This window comes from Ipomoea triloba, chromosome 5 (assembly GCF_003576645.1).
Source record: "Ipomoea triloba cultivar NCNSP0323 chromosome 5, ASM357664v1".
Taxonomy (NCBI): domain Eukaryota; kingdom Viridiplantae; phylum Streptophyta; class Magnoliopsida; order Solanales; family Convolvulaceae; genus Ipomoea; species Ipomoea triloba.
Window position 1 is genome coordinate 23,088,114 of NC_044920.1, and position 15,142 is coordinate 23,103,255.

The following is a 15,142-nucleotide window of genomic DNA, read 5'->3' on the forward strand; positions in this document are numbered from 1 at the left end:
ATATATATATATATATATATATATATATATATATATATATTCCGTGCAGTTAAATCTTAGCCATGGATCTTGTTTAAATCATCGTCCATGATTACCAAAATTTAAAAAAAAAATGTGGTGACAATTTGATAATTTTTGCATCTAAATTAAATTTAAGATGCGTGGTTTTCCTTCCTAAGGTAGGTAATTTTTGTACTTACGGTGCTTGAGTTTTGTACTTAAGGTGCGTGGTTTTTGTGCTTAAGGTGCGTGAGTTGTGTTTAAGGTGCGTGGTTTTTTTGCTTAAGGTGAGTAGTTGCTGAAACTTAAGGTGAGTCAACTTAAAGCTTAAGGTGCGTGGTTTGTATGCTTAAGGTGAGTGAACCTAAAGCTTAAAGGTGTGTGGTTTTCCTTCTTAAAATGCGTTGTTTCCCTTCTTAAGGTGCATTGTTTTCTTTCTTAAGGTGTGTCCGGTTTTGTTTTCTTTTTTTCTTTTTTTGTTTTTTTTTTAGTTCCAAAACACAACCAATATTGGTTATAAGTTTTTCTCTACAAAGTCATATTTATGTTAATCCAACTTAAGGTGCATAGATTAAAAGCTTAAGGTGCATCAATCATGGGAAGTTTTAACCGCACCTGAACCATTATATGTATATATATTGAGTAGTATTGATATTGTTGGTTTCGTGACTTTTGGGCTTAATCACCGGCAGGCCAACATAACCAGAAACTCAAGAATTTTTACATGGAAACCCGGAAAGGGAAAAACCACGAGCCTTTTTGGGCTGGGCCAGGCCGAACTCCACTATTTTCCTACGTAGCTATTACAAAGTTGGGCTCATTACAAGACTATTTTGGACTAGAAAGCCCGGAGAGAAGAAAGGAAATGCTTGAAGGTTTTGGAAACCTTCTCTGAGGCCAGGAAGAATGGCTTGAAGCTAATGAAGGGATTAGGCCCTTTATATAATTGTAGGGTCTGACCCAGCTAGAATATAATATTACAAAGATAATAATTTAGGCCCAGGCCTACACGAATATAATAATACAATAATTGCATCAATAATTCAATACAAATAATATTTAATTTGGGCTTGATCTATACTGAGTTGTAGTTCTGATCGGGCTTCGCATACGAACTGGGCCGCCATACATGTTGGGTCTTCTATCTTTATGGGCCGTAGTACCATATCCATCATCTAGTCCCTCACTTTCTTGTGGCTCATGCAATGACGGCACAAGAAAGTAGAAAACGAACAATGGGCTCAAATCTTCTTGAAGTCGTTAGAAAAACATTGAAAACTTTTACCGAGTTCCAGCATTCAAAGAGTGCAAAGAATGCAAGAACTTTTATCGAGTTCCAGCATTCAAAGAATGCAAAGAATGCAAGAACTTAACGATATGGAGGTGGCGTAGCCTTGGAACTGAGGCCAGATGAATGTTTTGTTGAAGCCCAAATCATCACATGAATTTGAAATAACTGAAATTCCTGCTCATCCAAGGCACAAAAAACAAATAAAACCCTACCAAATGAGGGGTTAGATTTTGAACCACTTGGTGACAGATAATTCAGGGACTCTATAAATCCCATATTTTTTGGATCATAAAAACTTTTGTGACTATCAATTTTTTGCAAAGTTTCATGGCTAAGTATTCACGTGCTTGATCTCTGATAGCAGTGTCATCAAGAGGAATTCGTCTTGTCAGGTAGCCAAATGATTGGAATTTCTCTTTGAGTGTTGTGATGATTTTTACTCCACCATGCTAAAGAAGCCATATATATATATACTCGAGCTTCAGCGTCTTTTTCCATATGGCCTTATGGAGCTTTGAACCGACGGCTTGTAATAGAAGAGAGGGACTGCTTTGACGTTTGGTAAATGTAACGTCAGTTGCCGACCAAATCCTGTTCACCTTTAGAAAAAATCTAAAGAAGCCAAATTTGGTCACTATAGTCTTTATGACTAAACGGGAGTAACTGTTTGTCACTTTTCATCCAGGTCCTGTTCAACTTTAGAAAAAATCTAAAGAAGCCAAATTTGGTTACTATTGTCTTTACGACTTTTGTAACAACTAAAATACCGACGTTACCCTTAGAACTTGATATATAAAGAAATTCTTCAATGTTGACTCAACGAGAAGCCTTTCCTTCCTTTTTATGGCAGCTCATTCTTCTTCCTCCTTCTTTAATCTTATTGATTGTCCAGTTTTAGGGTATTCCATTTGGGACCGTCATTTTTTCACACAGGAGAGTTGTTTTGAGGCAACCCCTACAACAGAGCCGCTTAATGACTCACTTTCTCCAATTCTTCCCACAAATACCGAACAGAGTCATAATGGGATCCAAGGTAATATCTATATTTGCATATTCATGCGTGTTCAACAAATGATTAATAACAAACACCTTAATGCATAGGTTGCGGCGATGACACCAGTGTGGAGAGTTCTGAGGCAGGTGAGGTAACGATCATGGAGGACACTTCGTACAAGAGGGGAGGTAGGAGAAAGTGTCCTGTTCCATCAGCATTAAGCAGGGAAGTCATTTCTAGCTATTTTCATATGCCACTCCAGCATGCTGCGGAGAAGTTAGGAATAGGGGAGGCGACGCTCAAGGAAAGGTGTAGAAAGGTGGGAATTCCTCGATGGCCCCATCGAAAGTTGAAGAGTTTGGAGGCCCTCATGAAAAACGTGTAGGTATATTCTTTCAGTTCAACTTGATATTATGAAATCAATGTTAATAATTTCATCATACAGGATTTTGAGGAGAATCCAGAGGATGCTGTGACTAAGGCCACTGTGAGGGTATTGAAAAATAGGCATAAGCTGCTATCTGACATGCCGGGTTTGGAATTGGATCTAGAAACCCTATGCTTAAGGAATGCCTATTTTAAATTGAACTACATGAAGAGAAAGCTTAGAAAAATGGTGATGCCTCCATCTCCTTCCATAAGCTCCTCTTGTACTCCTTTTTCTGCTGCATGTATTGATACAGAGGATATGGATATTCCTCTAATCCAGCTCTTAAGGTCAAGAAGGTTGAAGAACAACGAAGTTCCTTGCAACCTTGCTACCCCCGCATGTCAACAGGGGGCCAAAGAAACCGACAGGGTCACTTCGGGGGGCACAAATTCGGGGCAGATTTCGGTAGACTACGAATACTTGGAATCTGCTGCTAATTTGTCTGCTCTAGCAAGGATAGATTGTCTTATCGATTCCTACTGTCCCTAACACGATTGGAGGGGTAGAGAATTAGGATGGCAGTTTGCAGCACCACCACCATCATCTTGGGATTTCTAACGATACTCTTTCTACTGGCCCATCGGAGAAAGAGTTAGCTGGAGTCCCTCAGCAAAATACTTGATTCTCGACTATCTACTCATCTTGCCCTTTTGCTTTCCTACTTTGTAATAGAAGTAGGTTTTTGATAAATGGACTTATCACTCTCCTTGCTTTGCCCTTTAACTTGTCTATTATCTTTCTTGCACGAAGTGTTAGGTAACAAAACGTAATCCTATCTGAGTGACCCTTGGTCACTCATTCGGCTAATCCTTTTGATACTTAATCGTATCGAAAAATATCTAAGCATTTCTTGATTGGCTGTCATCTCAGCCTCCTTATCCTCATAGGATTTGTTAAGACTCGAATGAGTCCCTCAGTCTAATAGCAATTAATGTGCTAAGTAATAACTTACCTCATCTCTTATACTGTTTCCTTGGGTTTTTTGTCTATATTTCCTTAAGCAATCATAAATTACTTTCAGAAAGGTATCTGAGGTCTCTAGACGTTGGGCTGCTTCATATGATTATCCGTAAGCGATCACAGATCACTTATAGGATATAGTTAGATAGTAATAACCACTGAGAGTGGTATAGTACGTGTCGATCACTAAAAAGTGAGAAAGATAAGTTTAACCAATGAAGTCGGTGTGTATATACGCTCCTACAAAACTTCAATGATGCAAATATGTATGTATGAATGTACGTAGAATGTTTGCAATGCATGTCTATCTTATCTTAATACTTAATTCTCCTTTCTAAAGTAAACCCTCGCTCCGAGAGACACCAAGGTTGGCTCTCGACCTTCCCGTTCCAGATTCGTCGTATCCACTGAAGAGTGGAATAGATATGTTCATCGCTGAGAAGCGGAATATGTTCATCGCTGAAAAGCGGGATATGTTCATCGCTGAAAAGTGGTATGCTTGTGAAGTGGGATAAATTCATCGCTGAGAAGCGGGATGAATTCGTCGCTGAAAAGTGGGATATGTTTGCCGCTAAAAGCGAGGCACACATATGTCAGTTGCCTTGCTCCGAGGGGTGATTCGCTTAACACTGACTTCGTGATAGACTATTAGAAACCATGTCGTCCGGTTATAGTCAAGGACGCCTACACGCCCATTCTGACCGAGCGATCATAAATTCGCTCTCCAAATAGTAATGAAAACTAGAATTAAGCATGTGAACTGCTGGAGAACAGTATATATGTCGACCATCTACATGTCCAGCGGAATAGTCATATCGCCACTCTCTCGATTCTGGTGAGATAATTTGTTGGAATTTTTGTCTTCATGGATCTTCATAATTTAGGGCCATTACCCATCTTTAAGAGTTATTCTTACCCATCTTTCAGGGTCTCACCCCTCTTCCACGGTGGCTCTAGGTCGCCCAACCTATTTGACTGAGTCCCTCAGTCTTGACCAAATTCCTCGGTCGGATTGCATGTTGACAGATTACCCATTCCCCTAATCGGCTATTATGGTTTCACCATCACCAAGCTTGGCCACCCAAGTCACTATCAGAGAATTATTAATAGTGATCCGACTGGAGATAACAACCATTGACTATTGGAAGAGCCATGTTGAATTGTCTTGCCCACTATATAATCTTCATAGCCAAAGTAGGGCAACTCCTTATTCAGGGTTCTCACCTACTATATAACATTTACAACCAAAGCAGGGCAACTCCTTATTCAGGGTGCTCACCTACTATATAACCTCCAAGACCATAATAGTGCAATTCCTCGTCAGGATTGCTCAACTATTCTGTAATTTTCATGGGGTAATTCCTCGTCAGGATTGCTCACCCACTATATAATCTTGGTGGCTGAAGTAGGGCAATTCCTCGTCAGGATTGCTCACCTACTACATGATTTTTACGGCTTGAGTAGGGCAACTCCATTCAGGGTGCTCACCTACTCTATATCGTTTATAACCAAAGTAGGGCAATTCCTTATTCAGGATATATCGTTTATAACCAAAGTAGGGCAATTCCTTATTCAGGATTGCTCACCTACCTTTTAAAACGATTATTACCCATCTTTCAGGGTCTTACTCGTATTTCAGGGCATTATCCTTAGTTCAGCAAAACCGAACCACGCACTTTAATTAAGTCAAATATTCAATATAAATGCGAACCACGCACTTTAATTAAGTCAAATATTCAATATAAATGCTAGTAAGACTACACGTGATGCTTGTTTGCCATTGAAGTTACCACCAGCTAAGTAATGCCAAAACATACTATGACAATTTGTTTCCTTTAAGCAGTGTGTTACAATTTAAAATTCCAAGCAAAAGGTCTCACACCAATATTGACTATTGAATATTTAATTATAACCCAAGGCCCATTTTTCAATTATGGAGTATATTTTCAGCTTATGGAGTTCCAGCTCATCCCATTCCAATCAATATATTGAAAAGCTCTTTAATTTAAAAACTCACTTTGAATTTATCTAGACTGCACGCAACTTCCTTGTCGGCCATTGAGATAATCATCCGCATTAAACATCCACTAAAAATCAAAGTAGACCATACGAAAGTGATTCAGTGAGCATGTCTTGATTTTCACGTGAACAACCAACTTGTCTGTCGGTCACCCAAATCAATTCATGTTACTGCTGAAATTCATGGCGCCATAGTTTGTTGTCGATAACTACGAACTCCGGCCACCGGAGTAGCTATAGCTCCGGTTGAACACCGAACTCCGGCCACCGGAGTAGCTATAGCTCCGGTTGAACACAATCATCATATACTTGTGCATCAAATAAATTCCAGTAAATAGATAAATATTGTGAAAGCATGAACTCATGAAGAAGTTGTCGTTGTCGTTATCACAACCAGCTCGCCGGAGGGAGGGGCTACTACCGTTGACGTAGGAAATGGCGTCGGTGGAGGGGAGAAACACCAGAGATGAGCTGCTACCGTCTCGCCGCTCATCGTCCGTTCATGCATAAACTGCCCGCAAGATCATTGGAGTTCACCATCGCCGACATCAATACTTAGTCGATCTATTGCTGCTGTTGCACGCAGGAGGAAGCTCACCGCCGTTGTTCGTCGTACATTTTCGGGGTCGGTGGAAGAGCACGGTGGCGTCGGTGGAGCGTGAGCCAGCTGCTGAAGGTCGACGATGGTTGAAGCTCGCCATAGTCCGTCGCCATCATCGCCGAACTGCCATCTTTATCAGTTAATAACAGCAGCTACGATCACCATGTCATCGCCGTTCACGCTGGAGAGGAGAACCCAAGTCGAAGGTCGCGGTGGTTGGCGGCGAGAGCAGAGGTGAGCATCTAGAAACCAACGACGGCCAAGTGCAAATGGTCGTGGATAACGCTCATCACCGTGAGGAACTCGGTCAGTGAATCCGAAGATGGTGGAGGCTGGCTGGTGGCATCGGCGGTAGTGGCATCGCTGCTTCTTCTTTCTTATTCACTTCGCTGGTGAACAGCCTGGATGGCGATAGATAGTGATGCAGCGGCGAGATCATTCAGCGGCGTGGACTTCTCTCTCTCTTATCGACGATCGTTTTTCATGAGTTGACCGGTTGATGATGGTGAATCAGCGGCCTTGTGCTCTTCTGGTGACCGGCGGCTTTTGTTAATGATCAATGATGAGATGATGATAATCATTATGATGGTGGAGGTCACAAAGGTGATGGTGGTTTGATGGTGTTGAGTATAATGTTTGAGTGAGAGATGAAGGGTTTGAATCCTTACTAAGTTTTGACATTTTTTGTTTTTGAAAGAGAACACGGCTTCTCGTTGCGTCCCCACGGACGGTGCCAATGTTGGTTTCGTGACTTTTGGGCTTAATCACCGGCAGGCCAACATAACCAGAAACTCAAGAATTTTTACGTGGAAACCCGGAAAGGGAAAAACCACGAGCCTTTTTGGGCTGGGCCAGACCGAACTCCACTATTTTCCTACGTAGCTATTACAAAGTTGGGCTCATTACAAGACTATTTTGGACTAGAAAGCCCGGAGAGAAGAAAGGAAATGCTTGAATGTTTTGGAAACCTTCTCTGAGGCTAGGAAGAATGGCTTGAAGCTAATGAAGGGATTAGGCCCTTTATATAATTGTAGGGCCTGACCCCGCTAGAATATAATATTACAAAGATAATAATTTAGGCCCAGGCCCACACGAATATAATAATACAATAATTGCATCAATAATTCAATACAAATAATATTTAATTTGGGCTTGATCTATACTGAGTTGTAGTTCTGATCGGGCTTCGCATACGAACTGGGCCGCCATACATGTTGGGTCTTCTATCTTTATGGGCCGTAGTACCATATCCATCAGATATATATATATATATATGTGTGTGTGTGTGTGTGTATTGAGTAGTATTGACCATGTTATATACATACATAATTGAGTGTGTATTATAAAAAAGACAGAACAAAAATGAAAGGAACCACCAAAATTCAAGGGCCAATTTGCAAGAAATGGAAAATCTAATTGGAAAACAATTTTCGAACCTAACCCATTGCACTGACCCGACAAGAAATGAAAAATCTAATTTATTTTTTATATTTAATACTCCCTCCGTCCTATTTTATGTGTCTGATTCGGTTAACGATGCTAGACTGATGTTATTTTTAATTTAAATTTTTATAATACTAAGTTTAGTATTAATATACAAAATTTATATATTTAGAAACTATACTCAAAGTACTATTAAACACAAAAAATCAAATTTAAAAATAAATAAAAAATAATAAAGAAAATAAACAAAGAAAAAAGAGTTGGTTTGACCAAATAATAAGTAGGACAGATAAAATGAGACAGAGGGAGTAACATTTTTAATGTAGTTTCTAAATATATAAATTTATATACTTATACTAAACTTAATACGGAGTATTATGAAAGAAATAAGTTCAATCAAGTCTCGTTAATCGACTTAGACAAATAAAATACGGCGGAAGGAGTAATAATTTAAATTACCACTATGTCACTACTTTATATTTATATAATATTAAAAATACTATTACTTTAATTTTTATATTAAATACATTGACTTTAATTTGTATCTACATAATAATTAAAAATGTAAAATCGATTTACTACTTAATTCATTTTACACATCACTAGATGAAACTAAACAATCAAAACAATCACCTTGCGCTTAATTGACACCTATATTGTTCTTCTTGAGAAAAAGTCACTAAGATCAAACCCGATGATGGATAGAGTCGATAGTACTCAAAAAACAATCAAAACATATAATACAATTCACTATCAATTAACACAATCCATTAAATGCCAAACACTGCACAATATATATACTGTATTTGTAACCATAAGCCAAAATGCTAGTGATAACAATGTACTATTTGCAGTTTTTGAACCCAAAGTACATTAGACATCCAATCCTCAACTCCCCAAACAAGTTTCATGTACACAAGAAAAAGAAAAATACAAACAAAGAGAGTAAATTTCAAGGAGAAAATTGAAGATGGGCAGAACCTAAACTATACTCTAATACTCTCCAGTGTGCTAAGGTCTGTATACAATGCTGATAATCAAGAAACACAACAGCAAGTAAATCTGTTAGGGTAGTGGAAATGCAGTGTGATCAATGCCATTCTATCTTATCTTTTCTGTTGTGGTATAATTGCTAAGAAGCAACATTCTCCACACAGGAAGACTTGGGCACTGCTTTGCTAATCCAAAAAAGAGGCGGCTTTCGTCTCAAACCGGTGCAGACCAGAACAACTATCTGAGTACAACAATTCATCTTTACGGAGTGTTAAAAAAGGGAGTCTAAGGCCAAGTATCTTGTGGTCTGATAGCATCTTAAACCGGTGCAGACCAGAACAACTATCTGAGTACAACAATTCATCTTTTGCGAGTGTTAAAAAGGGAGTCTAAGGTCAAGTATCTTGTGGTCTGATAGCATCTGAAACCGGTGCAGACCAGAACAACTATCTGAGTACAACAATTCATCTTTTGGGAGTGTTAAAAAAGGGAGTCTTAGGCCATGTATCTTGTGGTCTGATAGCATCACTGTTATCTTCCATAAGGAAGGTTTTAGGTTCGAATCTCATCCCAATCAGGGGTTGGCATTACAGTTGAATAGATACTACTAGTAGGTTAGAGTGTATCAAAAAAACAAAGGGAGTCGGTGTGAATTAATCATATCATCTCTGTTTCTTTTGCACTGGCTACTCTTGCATTCTCGCGGTCTTGTCTGTAAGTCCAATATAGGGGTGTGTAGAACAAGCAACACAACGCAAATGGCACTGCCATCATTGCAAACAGGCCTCTTGAAAGTGCTAAAGCCTCTCGAGGAGAACCATTAAGATTAACAGATTTGGCATCGTACCCGTATATTTTCTCAGCAAGGATGCCGACGGTAGGAGCAGCGAAAGAAGAGAAGGATACTTCAAATGCCCGATCGAAAGCATAAATCATGGTACGGTGTTTTGAAGGCACCACTTCGGCAAACATGGGGCCGTTTGTGGCAGTGGCATTCCAGCTGATGGTAAGTCCCATCAGGAATAGGGTCGTGGCAAATGTATAGTAGCTGCTTACAGATTGAGGGATAATTCGAAGAAGGAACCATGAGAACGGGATGCCCATAAAAGCACTGAATTGTGCACACATGATCCGCCCTGAATAAGGGTATGCTCTTGATATCCGATCCGCTACTACTCCCCCAAGAAAGGATCCCAAAGCACATCCAGCGGCAAAAAGACCAACTAGTGCAGCTGCACCGTTATGATCAAAACCTGCATAATGAGTTCACACAAGTCGCTGATGGAGTATATCGAAGAATCACAACTGTACGATAAAGCCCCATAATAAAATTGAATGCGTACTCACCAATTAATTCAAACCATAATGTGAAGAAGACAATGGCAGTCCAAGGAATTGATCCAACCAGGCCCTGCAAGACAATAAACTGAAATGTTTGCACTTTCATAACCACTTTCATGGCTGTCCAGGACTCCACCCAAATCGGCACTGAACTGGCATTTCCCTTCGGTATTAATTCATCTCTAAGAAGAAAAAAAAATGAATTCTCAATCATCATCCTGTTCCAACCAAGTAATCTAAGGACAGACAACATCACATGAAAAGGAGAAATAAAGGTCAAATAAACATTAAGAAATGCAAACACGATGAAGTAATTCAATACCTTTCAGAAGATTTGGGATTGTCATAGTCGATCCTAACTACTTTTCTTGGGTCAACAACAAACATAAAAACAAGAAACCCGATCAAACAACTCAATGTCGCCATCATGATAAAGGCGCAACGCCATCCCGGGATGCCCCAATAATTGTAACCAGCCATAACTGTAGCAATAGCCCCACCTCCTATACCGCCCACAGTCCCAATAAGATTTAGAAACCCAAATCCAGCCCCTCTCACCTCATCCATATAGCTATCGGCTATGAAGGACTGAAGTGCTGGTATTACAATTGCCAGTCCAAAGCCATTTACCGCTCTCCACATTGCAACCTGTAAAAAAAACGTGCTTGCACCCACTGCCGCTGTTGACAGAGCCCAGCACACTATGCCAATTGCAAGGACTGTTGGTCGGTCATAGTTTAGGACCAATATACCCGCCACAGGTGATGCAATTCCCTGCACAAAGTTCCTTATGAACGTGAGGTATCCAAGATCAGATGGTCCTGCCGTAAATGCCTCACTGACTTCTTTGTACACAGCTGGAAGGAGGTTTTCATCGGCCCGCTCCATTATTGCGGCCAGGTTGATTATTAATATAGAGAGCGAAATCCCAAAAAGTTTCCTAACTCTGTAAAGATTTCCAAATAAATCATGAGATTCTTCTCCAGTCAACCAATTGGTATTCAAAGAATGTAAAACATATATTTCTGTTTAGGAATAAGCACTTTCATCTAAACTTTAAATAACCATTTGATCAAATAGATAATGAAGTATGAGACCGAATAAACGTGACACTCTTACGGCCCTACAAAGACCGAAAATGCAGCTTCAAACTATTCATGTAAAAAAACACATGATACAAGTCATACAACTGTGGAATAAGTATTCCAAGTTCACAAAGGACTGCCACAAATGAAAGAGATATATTTATAAAAGGAAAATTTGCATTTTTTGTCCTCCAATTATACTCATGGTACAGACTTAGTCATGAGTTATATGCATGACTATCTCCCTGAAGAACCAAAACAATCACTTTATTTAAGTGACAAATTAGTGACAGAAATAGTCCCTTAACCACCACTTTGCACCTAACTTAGGGGTTAAAAGATGGTAACACATATAACTAAGAGACTAAGTCTATACTACGGGCAAACCCGAAAATGAAAAATGCAATTTTCCCTTTATAAAAAACATGCACATCAATATTACCCTTAATCTCCCAAGAGAAATTAGAGTGAATTTCCATCAAGGCCAAATGTAAACAAGGGTCCTATTGTTGCTAACATGACAGAGTCAGTTTATGAACTCACCTTCTGCGTTTTCTATGCAGAATTGCCATTCCCAAAAATTCAATCTTGGTTTGGTTTACTACCACTTTTTTATGCTATATCAACATTCCTCTACGGAAGAAAAACAAAAACCCATCTCCCAACTACAATGAAAAATAAAATACTAAAACACAACAACGTTTCCCAAATGAGAATATGTATGCAAAATGAAATGCTAAACAGCACTAAACAAACAGATTAATCCCACTATTGTCAACCTCTACTTTCTTTTTTCTTAACTTGATCCTGAAGCTAGATCCAACCGCAACAGATCTACCAACCTAATTCGTAAACAGATCAATACATAGAATCCAAATGGAACGACGCAGAATCCAATAGACCATTGCATATTAATCGCATAATATATAGAAAACATTGAAAGAACTCACTTCATGGTGCCGGTGTGCCGAGGGAGAAGATGAGATTTGGATCGAAAAACAGTGGGACGAAATTTTGAAGGCCTAATGCTCGAACCCATGGCTCAATATATCTGGGAAGAAGACGGAGTCAACGGTCAACCCCCTTATGCTGCGGTACTTCGTGGCTGGTTTTATGGAATCATGGCGATGCTGATCTCATTGGTGATTCCGATGTAGGATTCAAAGCTGTATAGTATATCCTAAACTAGTACGATACCGTGAGTACAAATTTGAAATATTTAGATTATTTACAATTTTCATATCGAAGATATGAGCTTTATTTATTTATACAGTTTTGTTATTGATAAAAAAATATAGTTTTGTTATTTAATAATTATGTTGATTTGATATGAAAAAGTTATGAATATAGATATTTACAATTAGAAAAATATTTCATGTACTCTTAAAAATTTAGGGGTCGTTTAGTAACTTGGAAAAATGGAGAATTTTTCAAAAAAAAATAGAGAATTGGAGAAGTGAAAAAGAAAAATTGGAGAAGTTGTTTACTAAAATCATTTCTCCAAATGTCTAACTCCACTTCATTCTCCCAGTTTACGACTTTATGTAGAAATTTGGAGAGACCAATTTCGGACTTCTCCAAATGGAGAAATGGAAGAAAACTCGCGTGAACAATAGCTTACATGAACAATATAATGTTAAAAGAAATGTTACATCAGTTGGAAACCTGCGCCATGTCAACAGGAAGACAATGAAACTTGCTAAAAGTTCTAGGTGATTTTTTTTTTTGGTTTGTGACTCGATATATACGATATGAAAGTTCAGGGTGCGATATGAATAATTAGATATAGCTCATGATGCTAGATAACACTTTAGGCCAATATGGTTGGTGTGGTGGTTCAGCACCTTATCTTTTAAGCATGAGGTTTGGGGGTTCAATCCCCAAAACCAGAGAACTTTTTCACCCTTTTTTTTTTTTCAAAAATGTTTGGCTTTTATATAATAGAGGACTAGATCGAGTACAACTTGTTTAAGAAAATGTAGTACTAAATTAAATATCCCCAAATGCTTTGTTGGCCAGATGTAGGGACTGTTGCAGTTGGGGTTCAACATTTTTTTTTAGAGTAGTACTAAATTAAATGCGGAGATTGTCAAAAAAAATATTAAATGCGGTAATTATTAGCCGTGAAAATTTTGACGCAATAAAATAATATGGAGTGCAAAACAATCTTGCTACAAAGACCAAGATTTGTTACAATTATAATATAGTAATACATGATTTATATTTTATTGATAAATAATTTTTAGACGCGGGATAAAATCACTAATCGAACAATTCATCATAGTACTTAATGAATAAAAAAAGTTGTATTATCATGTAAAATTATGGAGAAAATTTTGATGAAAATTTGTTGTTAATGTAGCGATATTCATAGCAAAATAACATTATTGGAGTAAGTAAAGATTAGGCATTCCCTATTCTAGGTCTCATAAATAGTGTTTGGCATCTATTGAATTATTTCATATGAAGTAATTAAAGTCACGAAACATTAAATTTTGCAATTACTGACAAAGAAAATTGGAAAATTTTCAATGATGGAAATAATGCATCACATATAGCCTCATTTACTAATTAACTTATCGTATTAATAAGTTTGACAAGTTTATTGTATTAGTAAACGCTAAATAATTTTCAAATATGAATTATGGTTACAAGATAATTCTTCATTTATTATTAATTTTTTTGAACTTATTATTTTCTTCTCCAACTTATTATTTTCTTATATATATAGAATACAGATCAAATATTATTTTGATATATTCTCGAAAATCACAAGAAAAAGGAAAATACAATAATACCTACGAAAGGTAAATAATAGGAAAATTAACATACGAAAAGGTTAAATAAACCTGGAAACGCAAAGGGGACGAAACTGGATGAACTCGGGTTGGTTGGAAGCACGAGTCGAGTTGTCTCTGTCCTTAAAACCTTATTTACCGCATCGTGGGGTGCTGGAGCGTTGCGGTCTAGGTTTCCTAGGCTAAAACGTACTACGGTTCCGGAATTTGAGCACACAAACTTGGAACCCGGCGAACAAGAACGGGGGATGAAACGCAGGTGGCTTGAACAAAGGATGAGCAGATCGAGTTTTGGGAGAGAAAACAAGTGTTTGTTGGGTGTGTTCTATGCTTGTACAAATCTGCTGCTCAACCTGGGATTATATAGTGGAGGAAGAGATATTAACATTAATGATGACATTTATTTTCGTATGTAACCTCCACCCACTTAGCAAAATATTTACACCCACTAACAAGTCCATTTAATCAAGAAATAAACTCTGAAATAATGATTGGAATTAATCACATTAAGGCTCTGTTTGGTAGAGCTTATTTTGGAGCTTATATCTTATTTTAAGCTACTAAAAAATTATAAGCTCTGTTTGGTAATGTTTCCAAAATAAGCTCTTAGCTTAAAATAAGAGTTTATTTTGGAACGCTATCTAAGGTAGCGTTTTAAAATAAGCTAGTAGTTTTCTAACTTTTTTTTTTTTCATATTTAACCTTATTATTTTAAAGAAATAACATCATTTATCCTTTCCAATTAAAACCCTTACCTCCTCTCCTCTGTAAGTTTCACGACAATCCCTTCATCTTCATTCGCAAGAAGCATTGCCCAACACTTCGCAATCTGCAATAGTCCAACAACCATAGGTATGTATATTTTATTTGGTTGTATTACTTATATATATTTTGTTGTATTGCATCTCGCATATCCGTAAGCATATATATGTTATCCAGTCTCAAATTCAAACTTGAAACCCATACGCCTCCAATTGCTGTGTTTTTCCCCATTGATAATAACCAATTTCTGTGTTTTTCTTCATTGATAATAAAAAATAAAAAATTAATTCTTAAACGTTAAAATATACAACTTTCTAATTAGAACCAATTGCTAATTAACATGCTAATTAATTGATTGAATTGCATTTAATTTTAATGACACCAGCGGTATTTTGATCTTCCAGTTCTTAGTATTAAAGAACAAT

General features: G+C 37.8%; 1 protein-coding gene across 1 annotated transcript; it reads right to left on the bottom strand.

Moving 5' to 3' along the window:
• Positions 1-8,489: 8,489 nt before the first annotated feature.
• LOC116021022 lies at positions 8,490-12,394 on the bottom strand. The gene is made up of 4 exons (XM_031261614.1): positions 12,108-12,394; positions 10,395-11,018; positions 10,079-10,254; positions 8,490-9,984 (listed from the first exon to the last, which is right to left on the bottom strand). The coding sequence occupies exons 1-4, from the start codon at positions 12,194-12,196 to the stop codon at positions 9,389-9,391; spliced, it is 1,485 nt and encodes a 494-aa protein (XP_031117474.1). The 5' UTR covers positions 12,197-12,394; the 3' UTR covers positions 8,490-9,388.
• Between the last annotated feature and the right edge of the window lie 2,748 nt (positions 12,395-15,142).